This window comes from Rattus rattus, chromosome 5, assembly GCF_011064425.1.
Source record: "Rattus rattus isolate New Zealand chromosome 5, Rrattus_CSIRO_v1, whole genome shotgun sequence".
NCBI lineage: Eukaryota > Metazoa > Chordata > Mammalia > Rodentia > Muridae > Rattus > Rattus rattus.
This window is the reverse complement of record NC_046158.1, coordinates 49708523-49728353: the sequence shown is the minus strand read 5'-3', so window position 1 is coordinate 49728353 and position 19831 is coordinate 49708523. Positions and strand designations below refer to the sequence as shown.

Below are 19831 nucleotides of genomic sequence, written 5' to 3'. Positions count from 1 at the left end.
TCCCAGAATAGGATACTCAAGAAGGCAGACTGTAGCATACACCTTGCTTGCTACTGGGCAGACTTGAGTTTGTGGCGGGGTTAGAAAGTCCTTCACTGTTGCTAGGGAGAGAGGAACTTCATCTTCTGTCCTCATTCTTCCTGTTTCTTACAAGAATGAGTGGATAGTGACCAGAGTGCAGCAGAGAAGCTCTCCTTTAGTGACACATTATGGCCAAAATAGAGGTCATAACACATCCCCTTCCCCAGGCGCAGTGCATCAATCCGCCTGCAGTGCTGTAGGCAGAAGATTTCCCAAAGTCCCGGGTAAAATCCAACCCTCATGACTTACACACATCCCCAGTTCCCAGGCACTAGAACCTGGGACTGGCTTGAGAGGAGTAGGGTTTTATTAAGCAATGGCCTGGAGACCAGCCAGGCCTGTCTAACCCTTCCCCAGCCACAAGCTATAGGTTCAAGAAGTTAAAATATAAGTCCTTTAGCAAAGCAAAAGTACAGGTTATGTAGTAGTTAAAAGCAGGGGCTGGGGCTGGAGAAATGGTGCAGAGGTTAAAAGTATCTGCTGTTTTTCCAAGGACCTGAGTTCAATTCCCAGCGTTGACATCAGGTGGTTCATATCCTTCTGTAACTTCAGCTCCAGGGTTCTAATACCTTCTTGTAGACTCTTGCATTCACGTAGACAGACAGACACACACACAGACACACACAGACACACACAAAACAAAACCCCAAACCAATTCTCAATTCAGCCACTTTCTGGCTATGTAACTCTTGGAGGGCAGGTATTTACCCCTCAGAGGTTCACTATTCACATTTGCAACCTGGGGAAGAGCCACTTTCATATGCCAGCCCCGCCATGATCCATCGTCATTGGCAACGTGACTAGATCTGGAATCTCCTTAAGAGACTTTGGTCTGAGCCTCTGGGTATGTCCATGGAGGCATTTCCAGAGAGATTTAAGGGAGGAGGGAAGACCCAAGGTGGGTTGCACTGTAAGGGGAAGGGCTCCCACACTGAATTAAAAAGTCCCAGTGTCAGCATACTCTCTGGATGTCTTTCTGCTTTGAGCGCAGTTGCAGTGTGGCCAGCCCACTGAGTCACAGCACCCCTTCTTCCCACCGCGACGGACCGTGTCTCTTCCTAAACTACACGCCTAAATAATCCCTCTTCCTTAGACTGCTTCTGTCAGGATTTCCTCGTAGCAATGAGGAAAGGTAATTCCTACAAACACTCTTTGTGTGACACACAGTAGAGCACAGACACAGAAGAGAAGCTATTAGCGATTTACAGGGATCTGAGGTAACGCAAGTCACCTTGTGAGGAAGTCACAAGGTAACTTCAAGAGTTCAGCTCACAGGCTACCTAGGCAGTGCCCCACCCGCACCCCTCCAGGCTGAAAATGGCATGAAGGCCTCATTGAATGAGTTAAATGGCTGCTGCCCTATTCGGAGCTGATAATCCAGATCTCTGTTTCCATTCTCAATTTGGCTTTATTCTCCTTTTCCTTAAGAGCCAGAAAGCAGAGGAAGCAATGGCCAAAAACTCATGCTGCCTGTGCTTTGCTCTGTGCTCTTGAGAGCGTGGGTGGCCTCCCCAGTACCCCTTTTCTGATGGAGATTATCCATTTCCTAGGTTGGATTCCAGAGGCAGCCTGCCAGCCCAGTTCAGCTATGAGGTCTACACTTGTATTCACAACCATGTTACCAGGTGGTTGGGGCTGGTGTATAAAACATGGAGTTACAGACGGAAAACGCCCAAAGGACTCGAAACGTTACCTGTGGGCCAGTGCCTGGCTTCAGGTGAAATCCAAAAACAAGTTCAAGGTTCACTATTTTTTCCTCATTTTCTTCAGGTTCCCCTCCTGAATCCTGAAATAGAAAAGCAGATATTGTTATTAGAGACGTTTTTTTTTTTCACTCTGACTTTCCATGTAAAGCAGGTAATTCATCTCCCCCTCACCCCCCAAGGGCACAGGAAAGGGTCCACCAGGCCTCACCTGCTCAGCCCACACTTCCTGGTTAGTTCAGCTCCAGTTTCTGACTGTTCATGGGTCCCTGGTCCTCAAACCCCTGGCCACATTTCTGCAGTTCTCCCCTAGCTCCTGGTGCTAACGGGACTTTCCCAGTCCAATCTATTATTGAACTTCTATTAGACTAAGACACAGGTTGTAATTCAGACAGGGCTTTGTAAACTCTGCTGAACGGTTTATCTTAGGCTCTTCTGAGCCGCGTCACTGACGCGGATTCCGGGATGCGTCTGGCAGTGTGCACTTCTTTCTGGAGTGCATTTTGTACAAGATATGTGGTGAGATTTCAGGCTAAGAGCTTCGAAATATTCAAAATATTTGTATACTCTTTCTAGACGGGAACTCTGCAGCGTCTCCACTGTACGTGGAGACCCAAGGGCCGAGAGATGGGAAGCCGAGGCGGTTGGTGAATTAGCACAGCTTTGGGTACTGACTACAGTAGTTGTTGATTTTATAATGAAGTGTGTCGTGTGCCTTGAGGCTACACTCACAACTGCGGGTGAGCGCAGTGCTCTCTCCTTACTTATTGCTGTGTCTCCCACAGTGATCTGTAGTCAAGTCTGGTCCAAAACTATGATATAAAAGTTGTAGATAGAAACAATTCACAAGTTTAAAAATAACTTTTAATAAGTAAACTGCTATTTTATTACTTGTTACTGTTAATCTCTCACTGTGCCCAGTTTATATATTAAACTCTATCACCAGCAAGGAAAAGCAGTGTATAAGGGGATTGGTGCTAATCTCAGCTGCAGGCATCTGCAGGGGTGCTGGGCTGTATTCCTAAGGATTAGGAGGGGACTCTATTTAACCTAAGAATCCTCGCTCCACCTCCAGGGCAAGTGTCGACCCCAGAGATCTGCTCGGTGACTTCCTTTAGTAACTTAAGGGGCAGAGAAAGGCCTCCAGAACCAGGCACGAGGCCAGAGGCCGTCCCCTATGTTATCGAGGAGTGCTATTCTTATCTGGAATGTGTTGTTAATATTTCAAAGTGTCATTTACACACATGGCAGTCTTCAAAGGGTCTTTGTTGGACAGATGTCATTAAATTTCACTTCAAACAACAGTTCCAGACATTAGCAAATTTGGGTGCGGACGGATGCGGCAGGTGCCTATGGCAATAAAAGCGGCTGAGAGGGAGGCTTCAGTGAGGAAACCTCTCTTACCTTTATTAGTGGTGGGAAGTGAAACAGGTTCAGGTAATCGTGGGTTAGCTTCTCAATAGCTGACTGGAAGGAGAAAAATCACGTGACTTTATTAATGATTCGATGAGAGCAAAGAGGATTAAGATTGTTGCACATACAAGAAAGGATTCTTTATGCAGTTTAAGGCTCTCTCAGGGATGTTAACATTGACCATTGGTTGAGTGTATGTCCGATTGTCAAAGTCACGATAGCAGTTTGTCATCATTTAGAGGAACAGGAATGACTACTTTAGAGATACTAAGCCACAGCCCACCCAGCTCCCCTACAGGTAAGACTGGCCAGGTCCCTACGGCTAGGGCTCCACTTCCTAGTCACCTAGCTCCTGGTTCCAACTATTAAGGAATCCTTGGCCCTGAAGTCCCTGCCCATACTTTCTCCGTTGCCCTGACTCCAGTGCTAGCATGTAAGCAGTCTCCTGACCAGCAGACCTGAGTCTATACTCCTACTTAAGCAAGCAATTCCAAATGTGCAAATCTGTGCAAACAAAACAAACAAACAAACAAACAAACAAACAAAAAACACAGTGAAAATTTAGAGCAGCGTGTCTCCTCCCCACATTACTTATCCCGTAGTAAGAGACTCGAGGGGAATGACCCCAAAGAACTCCCAAAGAATTCAAGAATATGATTAACACTGCGTTCAGACAACTCAAGATAAAAGCCAAGAGTTGAATGAAGTAACAAAGTCACTATAAGATATGAAAATAGAATTCAATTTAAAAAAAAATGAGAAAAAGCCAAGCTGAAATGACGCTGGCAAAGAACCAACCAATAAGCCAGGCAGGGATGTTAACCTCAGAGTCTGCAATAAATAGAGCTGTCCTTCAAACCTGAGCTGGGTAGGGCCAGTTAACGCTCCAGCGTTTAGCCTATGGCTGTCCGGGAGAACACAGAAGTGAGGACCAGCAAAGCCATCAGCAAGGCTGTAGCCTCAGCATGCACCAATTTACCGCTAGGGGGCACCGAGAATCACAGAGAGGACAGGTTAGATCAGCAGTTCTCAACCCAGGGGTCGTGACCCCTTTGCAGAGGGGATGAAATCTAGGCTCCTGCCTGGACAGAACACACCAAGCCAACATGGTTCCACGTGGAGAGGTTTAATGAGGAGAGGAAAGGCAGGCCATGAGCACGTGGAGGGAAGAGGGGGATGGGGAGAGAAGGGACAGGGACAGAGGGGAAGAGCAGAGAAGAAGAACAAAGAGAACAAGAGCAAGAGAGAATGAGGAGGGGGCAAGCAGCCCCCTTTATAGTCAGGCACAGCTGGCTGTTGCCAGGCAACTGTGGGGCGGAGCATACCTGGCCGTTCCCAGGTAGCTGTGGGGGTGGGGCTTAGACAGAATACCAATAGGGTGTACTTGTCAAACAACTATTTCAGAAGGAATGCATATCAGATACCCTTGATTTCAGATATTTACATGACGATCTGTAATCCGTAGCAAAATTACAGTTGTGAAGTAGCAGTGAAATAATTTTATGGTTGGGGTGTCACCACAGCATTGAGGAGCAGTATTAAAGGGTCTCAGAGTCAGGAAGGTCGACCCAGGAAAAGTAGATGTCTGGTTTTTTGTTTGTTTGTTTGTTTTGTTCTTTGCCTTTTGTTTTTTTCCTACAGCAAAACAAAACTTCCAACGATGTCATGAACACTTATGGATGCTTAGCTTTTGTCTGGGTACCCTGCTTCTTCACGGGAAGCTTGGGGAGAAGGGAGCAGACAGGTTCAGAGGGCGGGACCCTGGACCAAAAAGCTGGGCGGGTGGATATCCGGCTCCAGCTTGCGGGTTTTATCCCCTCCTCTTAGGTTGAGAGTCTCAGTCACGTGATGACCGTACCTTCCAGTGATGGAACAGGGAGTGGGGACAGCTTCTCACGGGCAGTGTGTGGACCCATGCGTGCAGCAGACACTCCCGCCAGCGACCAGGAGGAGCGCCTCTGCTCTGTCTAGAATGCCCGCGGGGCTCTCATTCCAAAGCCCATTCACACCAGAACCATTCACACACAGACCCAGTCAGAAAACCCTTTTTTCTCTCCCTCTCACAGAAATTAGTTTGCTCTCCCTACCTGGTGCTCACCCAGTAGGCTAGGCCGGTTGGCTCTGGAGCGTCAGGCACCCGCCAGTCTCTGCTTCTCTAGCTCTAGATTGCACTCGCCTAGCACCACGCCTGGATTTTTTGCAGATTTTTCTTCAGGTTCTAGGAATTGAACCCAGGTCCTCATGTTTGTATGGCAAGCACGTTACCCTCTGAGCTGTTTCTTCTGCCCTGTATTATTTTTTTAGTGAGGTAAAATTTACCTACCATAAAAGTAACCTTTCCAAGTGTTTCCTCCAGCTGCCTCGACTGCCGAGACAGGGTCAGGCAGCCCTTTCTTCTCCAGTGTATTCCAAACGTCACGTGACACTCAAGCAACCGCTACCCCTTCCCTCCTTGTCCCACCCACTGGCGACCACCACCTCTAAGATAGGCTATTCTGGATATGCAGCATACACACAGAATAGCAGCGTGGCCCTCTGTGTCTGTCTGTTTCAGTGAGCACCCACACAGCGGCACATGCTCCAATCTTACTGTGCTCTCCTTCAACCAAAGCTTCGCCCACCTCCTCTTTTCTCTATTCCCATTTCTGCTAAGGAGCCAGGCAGGCCTCATTTCTTGCCTGTTTCAACCGCCTACCTGGAGTTTTAAACCCAGCTTCTCCTCCCTAGTCCACTGTAAAACGCCAAGCCAGAAGCCAAGTTTAAACACGTTAGCTCTCAATGCTCTCCAGCTCTGGCCACATCCCACACATCTGGTGCGAAGCTGGTTCAGGTGCTGGGCCACCCTCAGTCCACTTCAGTCCACCAGACCAGCAAGCTACCCATGGCTCTGAACACAGGCAACCCATTTCTTTAATTCTGTGTTCTACCACTCCCCTTCTGATGCATCCTTGTCCCTAGATCCAGCTTCAAGTACCCCTCACCCCCTATTTTGAGGCCTCCCCATCTCTTCCCACTGGTCAGGTAACGGACTGCCCCTTTTCTTCCAACTGCCTGTAAGGAGTCACATGCATGTGTTTTGTCTCTTCTCTGGGAGGTAAATTCCATAAGGGCAGGGTGAGTCTTTGAACTTCCATAGGCCCAGCCCTGTAAGCAGACAGGCACTGAATTTGATGCGTCATATGTAGTAAGCTGGGATATTACTTGTCCGATATCACCAACCAGCATAGATGGGGCACGTCTGCTATCCTGGTTGTGCCAGGAATATTTAAATCACTTCTGGTTTGGTAAAGTATCACAGCTTACAACTCCTTTTCCTTCTGGCTGATTCTTGAGGCAAGTTGGTAAAGGCAGAAGAGGGTAAGGGCAGATGGGAGCACCTTAGTATCTGTTCCACAGGTCAAGATTTACAAAATTTTGTCATTTGGAGCTCAGATACCTCTGTGCTGGGAGAAATTTTTGTTTAGCTTTTTTTCCCCCCAATAGATGTTTGTACAGGTGTCTTCTTGTTCCCTTTGTAGGGGAGGACATCACGGTACTGCTTTGTCTTAAAGATAGTAGGTTAGTGTCCAGTCATTGTCCCAAGGTTGCCAAGAGACATTTCTCACATGGGTCTGGGCTCTTTGGAACAACATGAATGAATGATTCTCTCTGGACTTTAATGGGACAGCCATAGAGAGAGGTGCTCAGAGTAAAGGTGGATTTGTTGACATGGCTTTGGGGAGGTGTGGATTTGGAAGAACTGTGTTCTTTTTACCCTTTGTCCCATCTAATCTATATACATCCACCCGTCCATCCATCCATCCATCCTAGGATTGGGATTTGGGGAGCGATTTGATCTTGCAGTAGAGATAGGCAACAGTCTTACTATACAGTTCAGGCTGGCCTTGAACTGCCAAGACTGTAGGCATAAAGTCTCTTTTGAAACAGATCTCTAGTAACATTATCCCATAGACGTCTGCACGTGTTACTATATTAGAGTAGCTTTCTGGAAAGCCAATCAAAGGGGTCTGGTTCCTGGGTAGCTGCTTAATTAACTGATTAAATTTATTAAGTATTAGGTACAGAACTTGTGTACACTATTTCAGTGCAGTCCTACCAGGCTCTAGCCCAAGTCCTGCTCTGGGCTAAACTGTGAAAAAAAAAAAAAAAAAAAAAAAACCAACAGCAGTGAAAATAGGGTTAGTCTGGAAACCTTCCAGACTGATGTTTGGAGGGATGTTAGTATTTTCTGGAGTTTCTTCAGGTTTCCAAAGTATACACTTTGTCTGTTGTGTGACAGAGATTACACATGTGGCATATACTCCTGTGACTTGGGTGCTGGCAGTGGCTTTGAGTTCATCTGGGCTGTACACAAGTTCCAGGCTCCTTGTGGATTCCTCGTGAATGTCTGGCCTCTCCAGCTCTAAGTGGGCTAAGTGGCCTCCTGCTCGTCCTGGGTATGGTGGTTGCTCTCGGTCTCACTCTACCTTAGTTCCAGTCCTCTGGCCCACTAAGCTCTTTCCTTGCCCTGGTCTTTCCCCCGGCTGAGAGAAGTTCTGCCCTACACACCTCCAGTGCTAATCCTTTGCCTGACTAATATTACTTGTCCGGAGCATTCAACTCCTTCATGACTTCCTTCCAGAAGTCTGCCCACATCCTGGGTACCTCTCCTTTGTGGCATTTCTCAGAGGTGTCATTGCACAGAACGGTCCACTTCACTTTCCCCCTAGACTAGAGGTTTCCTGGCGCTACATCAGTGTTACACCATTTTACCCAGGTACCGGCTGCTATGCCAGGTTAACCTGTTTGCCTTGGGCTTTTAGGGTGGGAACAGGAGCAGCCCGGGTGGGTCGCTAGTTAGGGCCCAGCCTGGAGGCACCTCAGCACCTAACGTCATCACTCTACATGCTGACACGCCCACCCCACGTCACACGCTCAGTTGATTTATTGATGTTCTCCTACCACATACCTTAAAATGAATGATGTGTCCCTTGGAGACAATGCCCATGTCTTTCAGATCTTCCTCTTCCAGAAGCAGCAACCGCTTGCCTGTGATGTTGTTCTCCTTAAACAAGCTTGCGTATCCACTCATCTCGACCGAGGACTCGCCTGGGGGAGAAGGGCAGAGGGCAGGGAATGAGGCTCAAGCACGGCCTCCACAAAGTGAGCTCCACAGACACAAGGGTGACTGATTCTACTTGCCTTTCCCGACGAGCTGCTGAACCCAAAAATACTGCGAAGAGAGGACACACACATGGTTTGGGAGGTTCACGTACAGGCAGTAGTCATTCTTAACAGTTAAAGTCCCCCCTAGATTCAGATGTCTCTAACTGAGCCACAAGGGAAAGATAGAAGAGTTCTCTCAGTAGTTTTAAAGCCTCAAGCTTTCTGATTGGAGATATCCTCCCGTAGGGGGCATTGGGCAGTTGAGATACTTCTGAGGGAGAGTTTACATCTCTCCTAGAGGTGCTTCCATAATGACTTTTCCACTCACACGGGCAGGTGGTGATTGCTATGGCACATTTTTCAGGAACTGTGTGAGTAACAAGGACCACACAGCAGCGGGCAGAGGGATGGGATGCCTGCTGGGCCTGTCAGGCCACAGCAGTCACGGGTGAGGGACAGGCAAAACAAGGTACTTTCTGTGTCTACTGAGGTGGTTACAACCAGGGGTCCCTTGTCCTTGAACATTACTCGACCCCTGTTTACTGGTGGCTTAACATCACCTTGGGGAAGACACATAGAGAGGCCAGACTCAGTCATTCTGATACCCTGGGTCCCTTGACAATGGACTTCTACCTCAACCTGGCAGCAAACACTGAGAATCGCTTCTGGAACTCAGATCGATCTTTCAAATCCATCTCTATTCAAAGGAAGTGATCCATCCCTGTTGCTAGGGAGGGAGCAATTATGTACAGGGCTGGCAAGAGGCATGGCTTCTAGGGTTCTGGGAATGAGGAGAAACAGGAAGCTGGCACCCGGCTTCTTTACTTTGTGGAGCCTGTGCTGCTGCCTAACACTAAAGGAAGCTAACTCCATAAAAATACAAAGGGCAGAGGGGCATGCCCCAGCCCCGCACCAGGCTGAGCTGGAGAACAGCTCTCCTGGAATTCCTACCCATGAGTCTTGAGATGCCTTGGGGTGGCTGTCTCCCTAGGGTGGAGCCAATTCTTGCCAGAGCTACTTAGCACACCATCTTTACCTTCTTCTTCATTTAATGATGCCTTTGCGCTTGTAAATTGATCCGGGATAGGCACAGACCCTGAGGTATCTCTCTCTCTCATCAGCAGTTCTCAAAACCATTTCCCATTAAGGAAGCAGATATGGGGACAGAATTGGCTACACGGTTCTTCAGTTCGTCTCCCCAGAGCTGCACGCAGCCCTTCCTGTGGACTTAAGCATCCTGTGTTGTAAGATTATGGGGAACACTCTGTCCATTCCTCTCAGGGAAGGCCTGAGCAAGGGAGGCAGTTAAGCGTTTTGTCATTTAATGAGCAGGCCTGAGGTGGGAAAGGGACCCTGGCAGAAGACTCCAGGCTGTCACTGTCTGTCTCCCCTACGTGCAAGTCCTCCTTTGGTGTTCTAGGCAAGTTTAAGTATCTTTTGAGGCATGTGTATGGACACTGAGGCTTTTGTCTTGCTGTTGGCATTCTGCACTCTGGAGTATTTTCACAACCAGTAGAGGAGGGTGAGGTTTGAAGAGCTAGTTGCTTTTACCATGGGGTCCTTATTTCCAATCTCTGTCAGATTATTTGTTTATGCAAAGAAAAGAGGAGTTTGTTGGTTTCTGCTAGTTAGACCCAGATCTCTCTTAACTGCATTTCTAAACTTGTGGGCAAATCTGCTGGCTTCCTACCCAGATCTAAAGAGGCATTAACAGAAGCAGCTTACCACATCGTCTTCGGTCCACGCACCGATCTCAAAGGAAGGCAGCAGCTGCGTGAGAGATATGAAGGAAATGAAAAAGGGAAGCAAGATTATCCTTGTCCTTTGATTTCTCACCTCAGCTCCCCTGCCGCTCTGGCCTGCTTCCTGCTTCCTGCTTGCCAGTTAGGCCGAGTGGAAAACAGTTCCCTCACCCCCTCAGAGGGGGTCCTTGGATGCTGAGCCCAGCAGGAACAACCCACTCTACCTTATGAGCTGTTTTAGGGGGACTTGGTACAAGTTGGTGTGGTCTTCTTTGGCATGGGGCTCGGCAGGAATGGATTTACAGCCCACAACATCACTAGCTACCAGAGCAGCCTTAGAATGCTCAGCTAGCAGTAGGATTATAGGATAATTTGCCATCGGAAATTCCAAGCAGCCATAAGTAGCCAGGTGACTTATTTTTCCTGTCCTCACAGTGGGCTTCCAGGGCTTAAACACCTGACTTGCATGGAGGAAACAGGATATGTGAAGTTGGAACTGTCCTGGGGCATCTGGTTACTGGAACACAGACTAGAACAGCTCCCTGTCAGGGGTACATGTGGGATGGGGACTTGCAGAGCACTTCAGCCTGTGCCAGAGAAATGTTCACATCAGTACATCCCACAGTTATGGGCTAAATAGCAAATGCTCCCATAACTTGAAAAGGCCTGTGTCCTATGGGCCAGTGTGTGGTATAGTCATTAGCTTCAACTAGCTTGAGTCTTCAAAATGTTTAAATGGTTCATGAAAGATGAAGCAAAAATATCACCCAGCCTCTGTTACAAACAGTACATACAGATTAGGCAAATTGGAGAAAAGACTGGGAGGGGGTGGGTATGATCTAAACATGTTGTATACCTGTGTGAATTTTTGCAAGAACAATAAAAAAGAGAAGTTGATTGTTGTTACCTTTACTGTTAGTGTGACGATCTGATTGGTGGCTAAGTTAATCTTTCTAACTTAGAAGTGCTTACTGTATACTTAGCTCAAAGTGCTAGGAAAGCAGAGTCCCTGTAAGGAATTTTACTAGAAATGAATGAAGTATGTGTGGATTATGTTTGGGAGAGGCCACTTTTATCATGTTTTGTTTTTCTTTAAGTTCCTAATTCATAATACTTGGTGTGTGTGTGTGTGTGTGTGTGTGTGTGTGTGTGTGTGTGTGTGTATGTATATGTGTGTGTATGTGTGTGTGTACATGCATGTACGCATACGAAGACCAAAGGAAACCTTGGGTGTTATTTCTCAGGTCCTACTCACTGGGTTGGAACTCACCAATTAGACTGGGCTGGCTCTGGGCTTCAGAGACCTACGTGCCTGTCTGCCCCAGCATAGGGAGTGCATGCCACAACAGTGGGCTTTTTATGTATACTCTGGTGTTGGATTCAGGCCCTCTTACAGGCAAAGCAAGTATTTTAGCAGCCACGGTCTCTATCTAGCCCCGCCTGCTTAACTGTTATGGTACTACCGTCTACAATGAATAGATCGAGGGATGCATGTATTCTGTTGCCAAATTTCTTGGTAGTCGTCTCAGTGTTGACAGGCACACAAAGGCCCATGCTCCATAGCATATGACAGGGGGATGGAAGGCAAGTGGACTGAGCTGGGGATTGCAGACCCTGGAGTGGGGTGGGGTTGTGGTGGAAGAGAAGGCAAGGAAGAGCGAGGTGAGACGCTGACCATGGGGGGTGGGGTAGGTGTGACAAGTTCACTTAATTGGAGCAGAGGATGAAGTGAGCTTGCGGTGGAGGAAAAGGGGAAAGAAGTTGATTCTGGGTGGGGCAGAGCACAGTTTATTGTTGCAGACCCTCCTGTCAGTACCCCACACGGATGTGCAGAGCTTGAGTGTTCCACACACTCTGCAACTCATGCACTTCCTCTCTCTGAGACACACAAGCTGCGAAGGAGTCACTGAGCACACTCACCTGCTTTAATAACGTGGATGAGTGACGGAAGTTGCTCTCCATCAAAGAAAATACATGGTAAGCTTTACTTCTTCAAAGGGCAGCTGGACAGAGCTGCAGAGACATGCCGTCCCCTCTGCCCAATATGGACACAAATGTGGAGTAAGAGACAGCAAGTACTGTTAGAGCTGGTCTTTACAGGATGCCAGCGCATGCATGAATGTGGGGTGTGTGTGTGTGTGTGTGTGTGTGTGTGTGTGTGTGTGTGTGTGTGAGTGTGTGTGTGCATTCATGCATCTGTGTTGTTTTGACTTCTACATAATTTCCAAATAAGTGTGATGTGTGTGTATATGTGTGTGTATATATGGTCTGATTTCTATATAATTTCCAAATGTGGTGCTATACAGAACTGAGAAATAAGTATTTCTTGAGTAAAGATCGCAAAGGAAATAACCAACATCTCCAGCTTTAATGTGCAGAGGAGAGCAGAGTTCTTGCTGCCAGGCTGGCTCATCTCCATTATGCCCCAGGGAAGAGCCTGAACTTTGCCTCATGCTCCCTCCAGCAGGAGTCTGCAGATGCTTGCAAAGATCAGTGAGAGGGGGGCTGGAACCAGGCGCTGCAGCAAGACGGTTTGACTTCGGCAAGACAGGGGATAAGAGTTAATGATCTGCAGCCACACAGAGGCTCACCATCTCCTTCATGTTTTCTGTACCTGGTTAACATATCAGTGCGTCTGCTGTAGACGAGTTCTAAGCCTTTCTGTTTTCTTTAGGGATTAAAAAAAAAAAAAAAAGAAAGAAACCAAACCAATCCCTCATGACTGCCCCATCACTTTAGTAATTCATTATTTATACTCCACCAGACTCGAGGAGAGAAAAGCACTTGTGTGCATGTGTGTGACACTGATTTCTTCAAAGGATGTTGGGAATCCAGTCTAACAAAGATCTTATGTACACAGCGACACATAACAAAGGGATTTACTGTCAAAACGTTTATTGCAAAATGGAGTCTTAGAACAAAAGAAAGCGGAGAAAAGTTCACATCAGAATGAAATGTGCGACGCCAACTTGGATTTCTGAATACATCGTGGACTCGGTGCTGGAATATCAGCTTCCAACTACGAAGTCGGCAACTAAACGGCCTTACCACACCGGAGCACAGTTTAATCTTCCATACAGACATTGTACATGGCATTTGGCATAAGACTTGCTCAGAATAACATTGCAACGGAGTGGAGGCGAGAAGATTGTTATGCAAACACAGTGATGAGGCCTCCTACTGAAAGCTCACACTCCAAGGATAGAAACCTTTCCGATAGCAGGCCTTCAGGGTGTAGAAGCAATGTGTCATGTCGGAACTAAGGGTGTTCTGCACACGCTACAAAACAGTTGCATGGGTGCCTGAACTCTAGTTGGCAAAAATTATCCACATGCCAGAAAGTTCCTCACACAAGCAACAGAGTGCCCACAAAGTTGGGTCTGAGAAAACATGGCCTGTCCCGGATTTCCTGATAGACGTTCATTTTTCAACCACAGAATGCTGTGCTGACAGCAGTCAGGCTGCGTCACGTCCAGCAGGGTGGAGCCTCTGCTGCAGTGTTAGTCTACACAGGAAAACGGGTCTTCCTCGAAAGCAGCAGGAGGTGCCTGATTATAGAATTACGCCTTACTGTGTGCTGTGGTACAGTGAGGCTCGACTGGCTTCACAAGGCTGCCCAAGTCTGGTGTGACAGAAAAATGTTCTTAAAGTATCGATATTTAACTCAGGCTAGGTTTTTAAGACCATCTTTCATGAAGTTCTTGGCATGCTAGTGGAAACTAAAGTCATATACATGCATGGTAACTGGATGGGAAATGGGTCTGCGTCTCTCCTAGACGCCACCCCTTCCCTTAGTCCCTTTGATTTCAATGGGGATCAAGCGTGAATACCTCAGCTGGTGTTCAGAGTCTAACAAACTCACTGCGTGTTAAAAAAAAAAAAAGGCACTGGTTAAAAACCACAAACAGTATTTTCAGAGCATCAAAAGCTGTGTGCCAGGTGTCTTCCACCGCATCCCATTGGCTAATTGTGAACCATTAAAATGTGATTTTGCTTAAAAAAAAAAAAAGTTAGGAAAAATGCCCTTTACATGACTTCAGCATGACAGCAAGTCCACCAGGGTTGTACTACTGTGGAGTCACCATGCTGGGGCAGCGCCCCTCCCCCAGCAGATACAATAATGTCATAGTGTTTCTGCTACCAACCTTAAGTGGGGGAAGGAAAATAATCGTTTCCACCATCAGTGATTTGAGAAAAAGCTGCAGCCTCCGAACATGCAGAAGGCGTCCTTATTGTTCTAAGAAGGCGTGGGTGATTTTGTTTGGGGGAAAAAAAACTAGAGTTGGAATCGCAGATGTGTCAGGTTTAACCAGCGGCACAGTGGGGACAGGACAACTGTATGGAGATTGTGCATGGAAACCTTTGCAAGAGGGGGCTGCCCCTGGCAAGCAGGATGCCACTAGTCTACAGTAAATGCTGGCTGGCCAAGGTCACATTACCTCTCAGCTGAGAACCACTATGGATGTCCCCAAATTCTACACATTAGCTTTACGAGTAAAGAAATGTCAGAGGCAGTGTTTTAAGGTGTCTGACTGACACTCCACATTCAATAGTTCTAATTCTCATTCTGAACCTTCACTTCTTTTCAGGATTTCTTTAACTTTTGAATTGTGTTCCTTTGTAAGTCAGGTCACTGGAATAAAATCTAACACTGATAAATTAATTGGTCATTTCAAAAATTGATCTAAGAAGTGAGTTAAACCTTCGACATTGGCTTCGTTAGAAATTCTTCATGTAGCTAATAGCCATTTCTTACAAAATTAACTGACTCTAAAGCGCTATAGAAATTTTTACAGGAGGTGTGAGAACTCTATGGGGTCCTGTTTATTTGATCGGGTTTCTGGTATGTTTGCACATTTTAAAGCCACAAGATGAACACTAATAGGAGCAGAAGTAAAATGGCCAATGGCATATTCTCTGGTTCTAGATGGAGCAGTTGGAAGCTTTTCCCCAAGGCTCCTTCTGCTCTATCCTAAGTCCTGTGGTTTCTTCATAACTGAGGACTGAGCTGAGCATAGCTGCAATGTTGGTAGAGAAAGTGGCAGCAGTTAGGAGATGGGGACAATTTTTAATGCACTAAAAATTTCATATAGAATATGAACTAGGTATTAATTTAGGAAATACATTTTTTCCATGCCATCTATATGTTCTAAACAAACTCTTGATTAGTGGGTGGTGAGGTTTATGTTCTTACATATAGGGCAGAACTGGCCTCTCAGAGGTCCCTTCACCTTGGGCTCTGTGCAAACATCACATCACCATGTAACAGCGGGCCTTTCCTGAGCACACTTTGAGACTTCTCCTTCTAGCTCCATCTTCCTTGCTTGCTTCAATTTCCAGCACGCACTTAGCGAATCCTACCATTCTGTGATGCTCACTAGCATGCACGCTCCACGAGTGCAAACGCTGTCTGTCACCTAGCTGTCCTCTAGAACTCGGGAGACAGTGGGTTCCGGCGAAGGCTTGTTGAACACGAGGCTTTATTTTTGCCTGGGCCGGAATGCAAGAGGCTCCCGCACCTCCCACTGTCTCCTTCAGGTGCCCACAGCATGCTGGGAAATCAGGAGTTGCTAGGCATCCTTTCTGCTCCATCTAAGACTTTCTGTTTGAACAGCCTGGCTACATGTGCTGAGTACGCATGCGCCGAGGATTCCAGTGGGATGGGGGTTGGGGGTGGGCCATCTTCTTCTGCAGCCTTTACCTGTCTGTAAACACCCAGCGCATGTGGATCCGGCATGGCACGTAGGTTCCAAGAGCAACTGAATTAAACTGTTTGTGTAGTTTACATTCTAGGAATCTCTTTATTTTTCCTGAAAGCCATCTACTTTTAACTTCATACTTCTGAGCAAGTGTCATTTGCAATAGATAGTTTAGTGGTCCATGTTACAGAACCCACTTCTCAGTGTCTCCTTAACTTGGCAGTTAACCATAGCTGGTGCTACCTGGGCCCTGCCATGGCCCGGCGCTATACTACATGGTTACATACTTCTGAACCTTTCTCTTTGAAGTACATTAGCATCCCTGTCAGGGTAACAACGGGGTTGGCAGGTTCAGGGATTCCATAGTCTACCTGGGACTGCACAGCAGACATACCCAGAACATTCCATTGTTCTTTCTCCCCAGATAAAGCTGTAGCACACTTTCCACTTTGGATTCTACTTTTCGGTCCTCATCGAGGGTTAGAGGCCCGTCGTACCTCACATATCTAGTCCTTTCTTGGGACAGAGTCTTGCAACGTTGCTCATACATAGTCTTGCAACATAGCTAATACTAAACCCACTACTGTCCTGCCTCAGCATCCGAGGGCCAGGATTATGACATGAGCTACCGTACCCACCTGAGGTTATAGCTTCTGTATAGAAAAGCCCACCAAGAGTATTTAACTTCCATTGTCAAATGAATGACACCGATTTCTGAGTTAGATTGATAAGGACTTTTGTCTTAACTTTATCTAGTTGTAATTTTTATATGCCGTTTATAGTTTAAATAAGTTTTAGCCGCTATATTAGTCTTCTTCGAGTGTCTCTGGGTGGCCTGGCCTTCATAGTAAGTGGTACCTGAATCTATTTCCCTAGCCAGTGTAATAGAGAACAGTACAAAGGAAAGGAAGTGGGTGTGCTGGGGAGGCTACATGTAACAGAAAGACCTTCAGAGTGTACTTGTGTCTAAGAAGGATAATTTATCTTTCCTATTCAGAGTGGTTTTTCCTACCCATAGATTAGAATCTAGTAGTATTATTATGCACCCCTGGAAAACAAAGAAATAGAGTGCCTTTATCGTATGGAAAGAGCAGGCTCCTGCTCATCCTGTTCATGGCTAGACACGTCCCTTTGGGACCATGTGCTTCTGTGTAAAGGACACGCTAAGCCTAGGGTGACACTGCGCTCTTGTTAGGATGCTTCCAGCCAGCGTGGGGATGCATGCTCGTCTGCTGCTCGCTTCAAAGCAGAGCATTTCTCCTTCAAATGTTACTACTGAGAACACCACTCGGGTTTTACTTTGAGGAGCCCTGTGCTGTTTGGCATTGAAAATCTTGGCATTAAGGTATTTCTGAAGGGGCATTTGTTATAACCTTTCACCTCACCTCAGGTTTTTTTGTTTTTGTTTTCTGGATTTTATAGTTGCCAATCACCTCTGCCATTAGAATGTGCTGTACAAGGAAGAAACCCTGGAACGCTGGGGAGAGTCGAGTGTCAGAGCGGAGTGGGGAGCAGAGTGCGTGTTCAAAACGGACATTTTCTTAACCAACTGAGCCAAAGGATTAAATACAGTCAAATACAAACTACAAAGCATGCGCTTTAAGAAGAAAAAGCCCAAATGTCATTAGCTCGAGAACATGATATGTATGTAATCACATCTTTCTATAACCAGGCACCACACTCACTGATAAATATGCCTTTAGCTTAATTCCCCGCCCTTTGCTGAACGCAGAAGCAAAGTCACACCGATGAGGAAACCACCCTAAATGAACGCGGCCTAAGGCGCCGTCTGGGGGCTCTGCCTCCTATGCTGCTTTTTGCACAGACTGAGATAATACATTTTTTCTGTTTTTCTAAACAAAACAAAACAAAACATTTTCGATCTTATTCCTTTCTGCCGTCAATCACTATTATCCACGTCCTTCTCCTCCTCACCATCATCGTCATCATCGTCACCTTCTGACAAGTCAAAGTCACTGAACCCCAAGGCCATGTTGACTTTCTTCCCTCTCCTCTTACATGTGGTTTTGGATGAATTCTGCTTGGCTTGCATGTTTATCTGCATCCCAGAATGCAGCACAGCTCCTGCTTTGTTCATTGAGAAGACATCCCCAAAGCCCATGAGCATCATGGCCTGCAGACTTGGGTTCATGCCATGGCCCTCCCCGTTACTCGCTGCAGTGATCTGGCAAGACATCTCTGCACTGTTTGATTCCTCTGTTTTAGATTCAAAGTAAGACTCCTCAGACATTCTTGCAGAGAGAGGCAAGAGAAGCTATCAAAGGGGAAGAAAGGACAGAAGTGAAAAGAGAAATTAGTACCAATTTAAGTCAGGGGACAGATACCACACAATTAGATGGTACCCCGCAGCAGGTGGATGATAAGGACTTTTGAATGGCGGACCTGACACCAGCGTATCGGCCGTAATTTTATGAGTGGCAGGGTGAATCGTAACAGAAAGCTCGCAAAGCACCATACTGAGCCGGATTGCAAACGGACAGGGAGGTACCAGTGTTAAGCCCCTGCTTTGCTTAAAATAAAATAGTTTTCAGGATGTCTCTTAATTTTCCCCAATTTCATTTCCACACAGAAACATTTGATTAACCATATATTAATTAAAAAAAAAAAGAAGAAATGAGGCAGAGATTAAATCTCAAGTAAAAAAAAATCAGAAACCCTGATCCAAGGAAGAGTGCAGAGGAAGGATAAAAGCAGTTTGGCCGCAGTGCGTCGGTGCGTGCGTGCGTGCGTGCGTGCATGCGTGACCTGGGGGATGTGGTTGAGTCGAGCTCTTTCCCTGGGACTGTGCTTTGAGTGTACTCTGAAGGTGACCTTACTTCCGTTTTTTACTGACTCGGGCCAGATCGGGTACTGCTTAATTTCTTCATGTTATTATATAATTGGCTTGGGAGGAAATTCGAGATCCTGTCTTTAAGTCGGCTATGGCGAACCTGTGGAAACTGGGAGGACCTGTTGAGGATTCACTTAGCCTGTCTCCTTGCTGCAGCCACCGATACCCAAGTCTCCTTCCAGTGGGACTTGTCTATGAGGCCTTTCTCATAGTCACAGTGGTGGTAATTTACTTTCTTCCCTATCAGTTCCCTTCGACAGCCTACCTAAGCCAAAGCCTTTGCTCCTATTTCTTTCGTGGCAAAACTGTCAGGGTATAAAAACAATGGTTCTATGTTATCTGAGGACAAAGCAAAGAAAGGTCCTTGCTTTTCACCAATAATGCACAAATACGGGAACTCTTGGATGAACTTTGCATTCTGGGTGTGAGGGTACAGAATAGTTACTTCTCTTACTTTAAGATTAAAAACCATTGTATCATTGTCGCAGGCACATGCACGCCGCAGGCGCATGTGTAGAGGTCAGAGACGACTTTTGGGAGTCCGTTCTCTACCCCTTTAGGTTCTCAGGGCTCGGCTTCTCAGGCTTGGTTGGCAAGTGCTTTTAGTGACAGGGCCGTCTTGAAAGGCCAGTTTTCCAATCTAAGTAACTGTTGGAGAGAAGTTTTCCAAAGCCAGCCCATTCTACTAGAGGAGAATTTGGGCACTTTGGGCTCAGTACCAAGGTCCTGCGTGCGGTCCATCCGGGCAGCCTCTGGCCCTTACTGCTGGAGCAGGGCCTCACTGCCTAAGGCCTCATTCCCTCCCTCCTCACATTCTAAAATCGGGTTTTCAATTGACAGAAACCCTTTGCTGCTTACTTATTTATTACTGCAGTGGTCTCTTCTCACAGTATGATAGAGTCTAAAGAGCTCCTTAAATATTTGTTAAATAGTTTATCTCTATAAGTGTTTTTATATCAAGCTGCAGCAATAATTAAAAATAAGCTTCATCCCTATTCCCTATTTACGCACAGAGAACTCATCCTTCCAAGGATCTTTAATGTTTCAGTTTTAGGAAGGAAAATAGTACCCCTGAAATCAATTTGACAGTATTTTTATGCACTTGTGTAAATGTTAGACTGTCATATTTAAGATGAAGCTACCTATAAGAAGAAAAAAAGCCTCATTTTTGCCCCTTGTAAAAAGATTTCTTTTTCT

At 46.5% G+C, this 19831-nt stretch overlaps 1 protein-coding gene across 1 annotated transcript in view; it reads right to left on the bottom strand.

The window, feature by feature from the left end:
* The window catches only part of Map3k20 (mitogen-activated protein kinase kinase kinase 20), a 159321-nt gene that overhangs the window by 28256 nt on the left and 111234 nt on the right, over positions 1-19831 (bottom strand). The window contains 5 exon segments of the mRNA XM_032903486.1: positions 1775-1867; positions 3189-3251; positions 8146-8285; positions 8379-8409; positions 10068-10112. Of these exon segments, the coding sequence (XP_032759377.1) occupies positions 1775-1867; positions 3189-3251; positions 8146-8285; positions 8379-8409; positions 10068-10112 (372 nt within the window).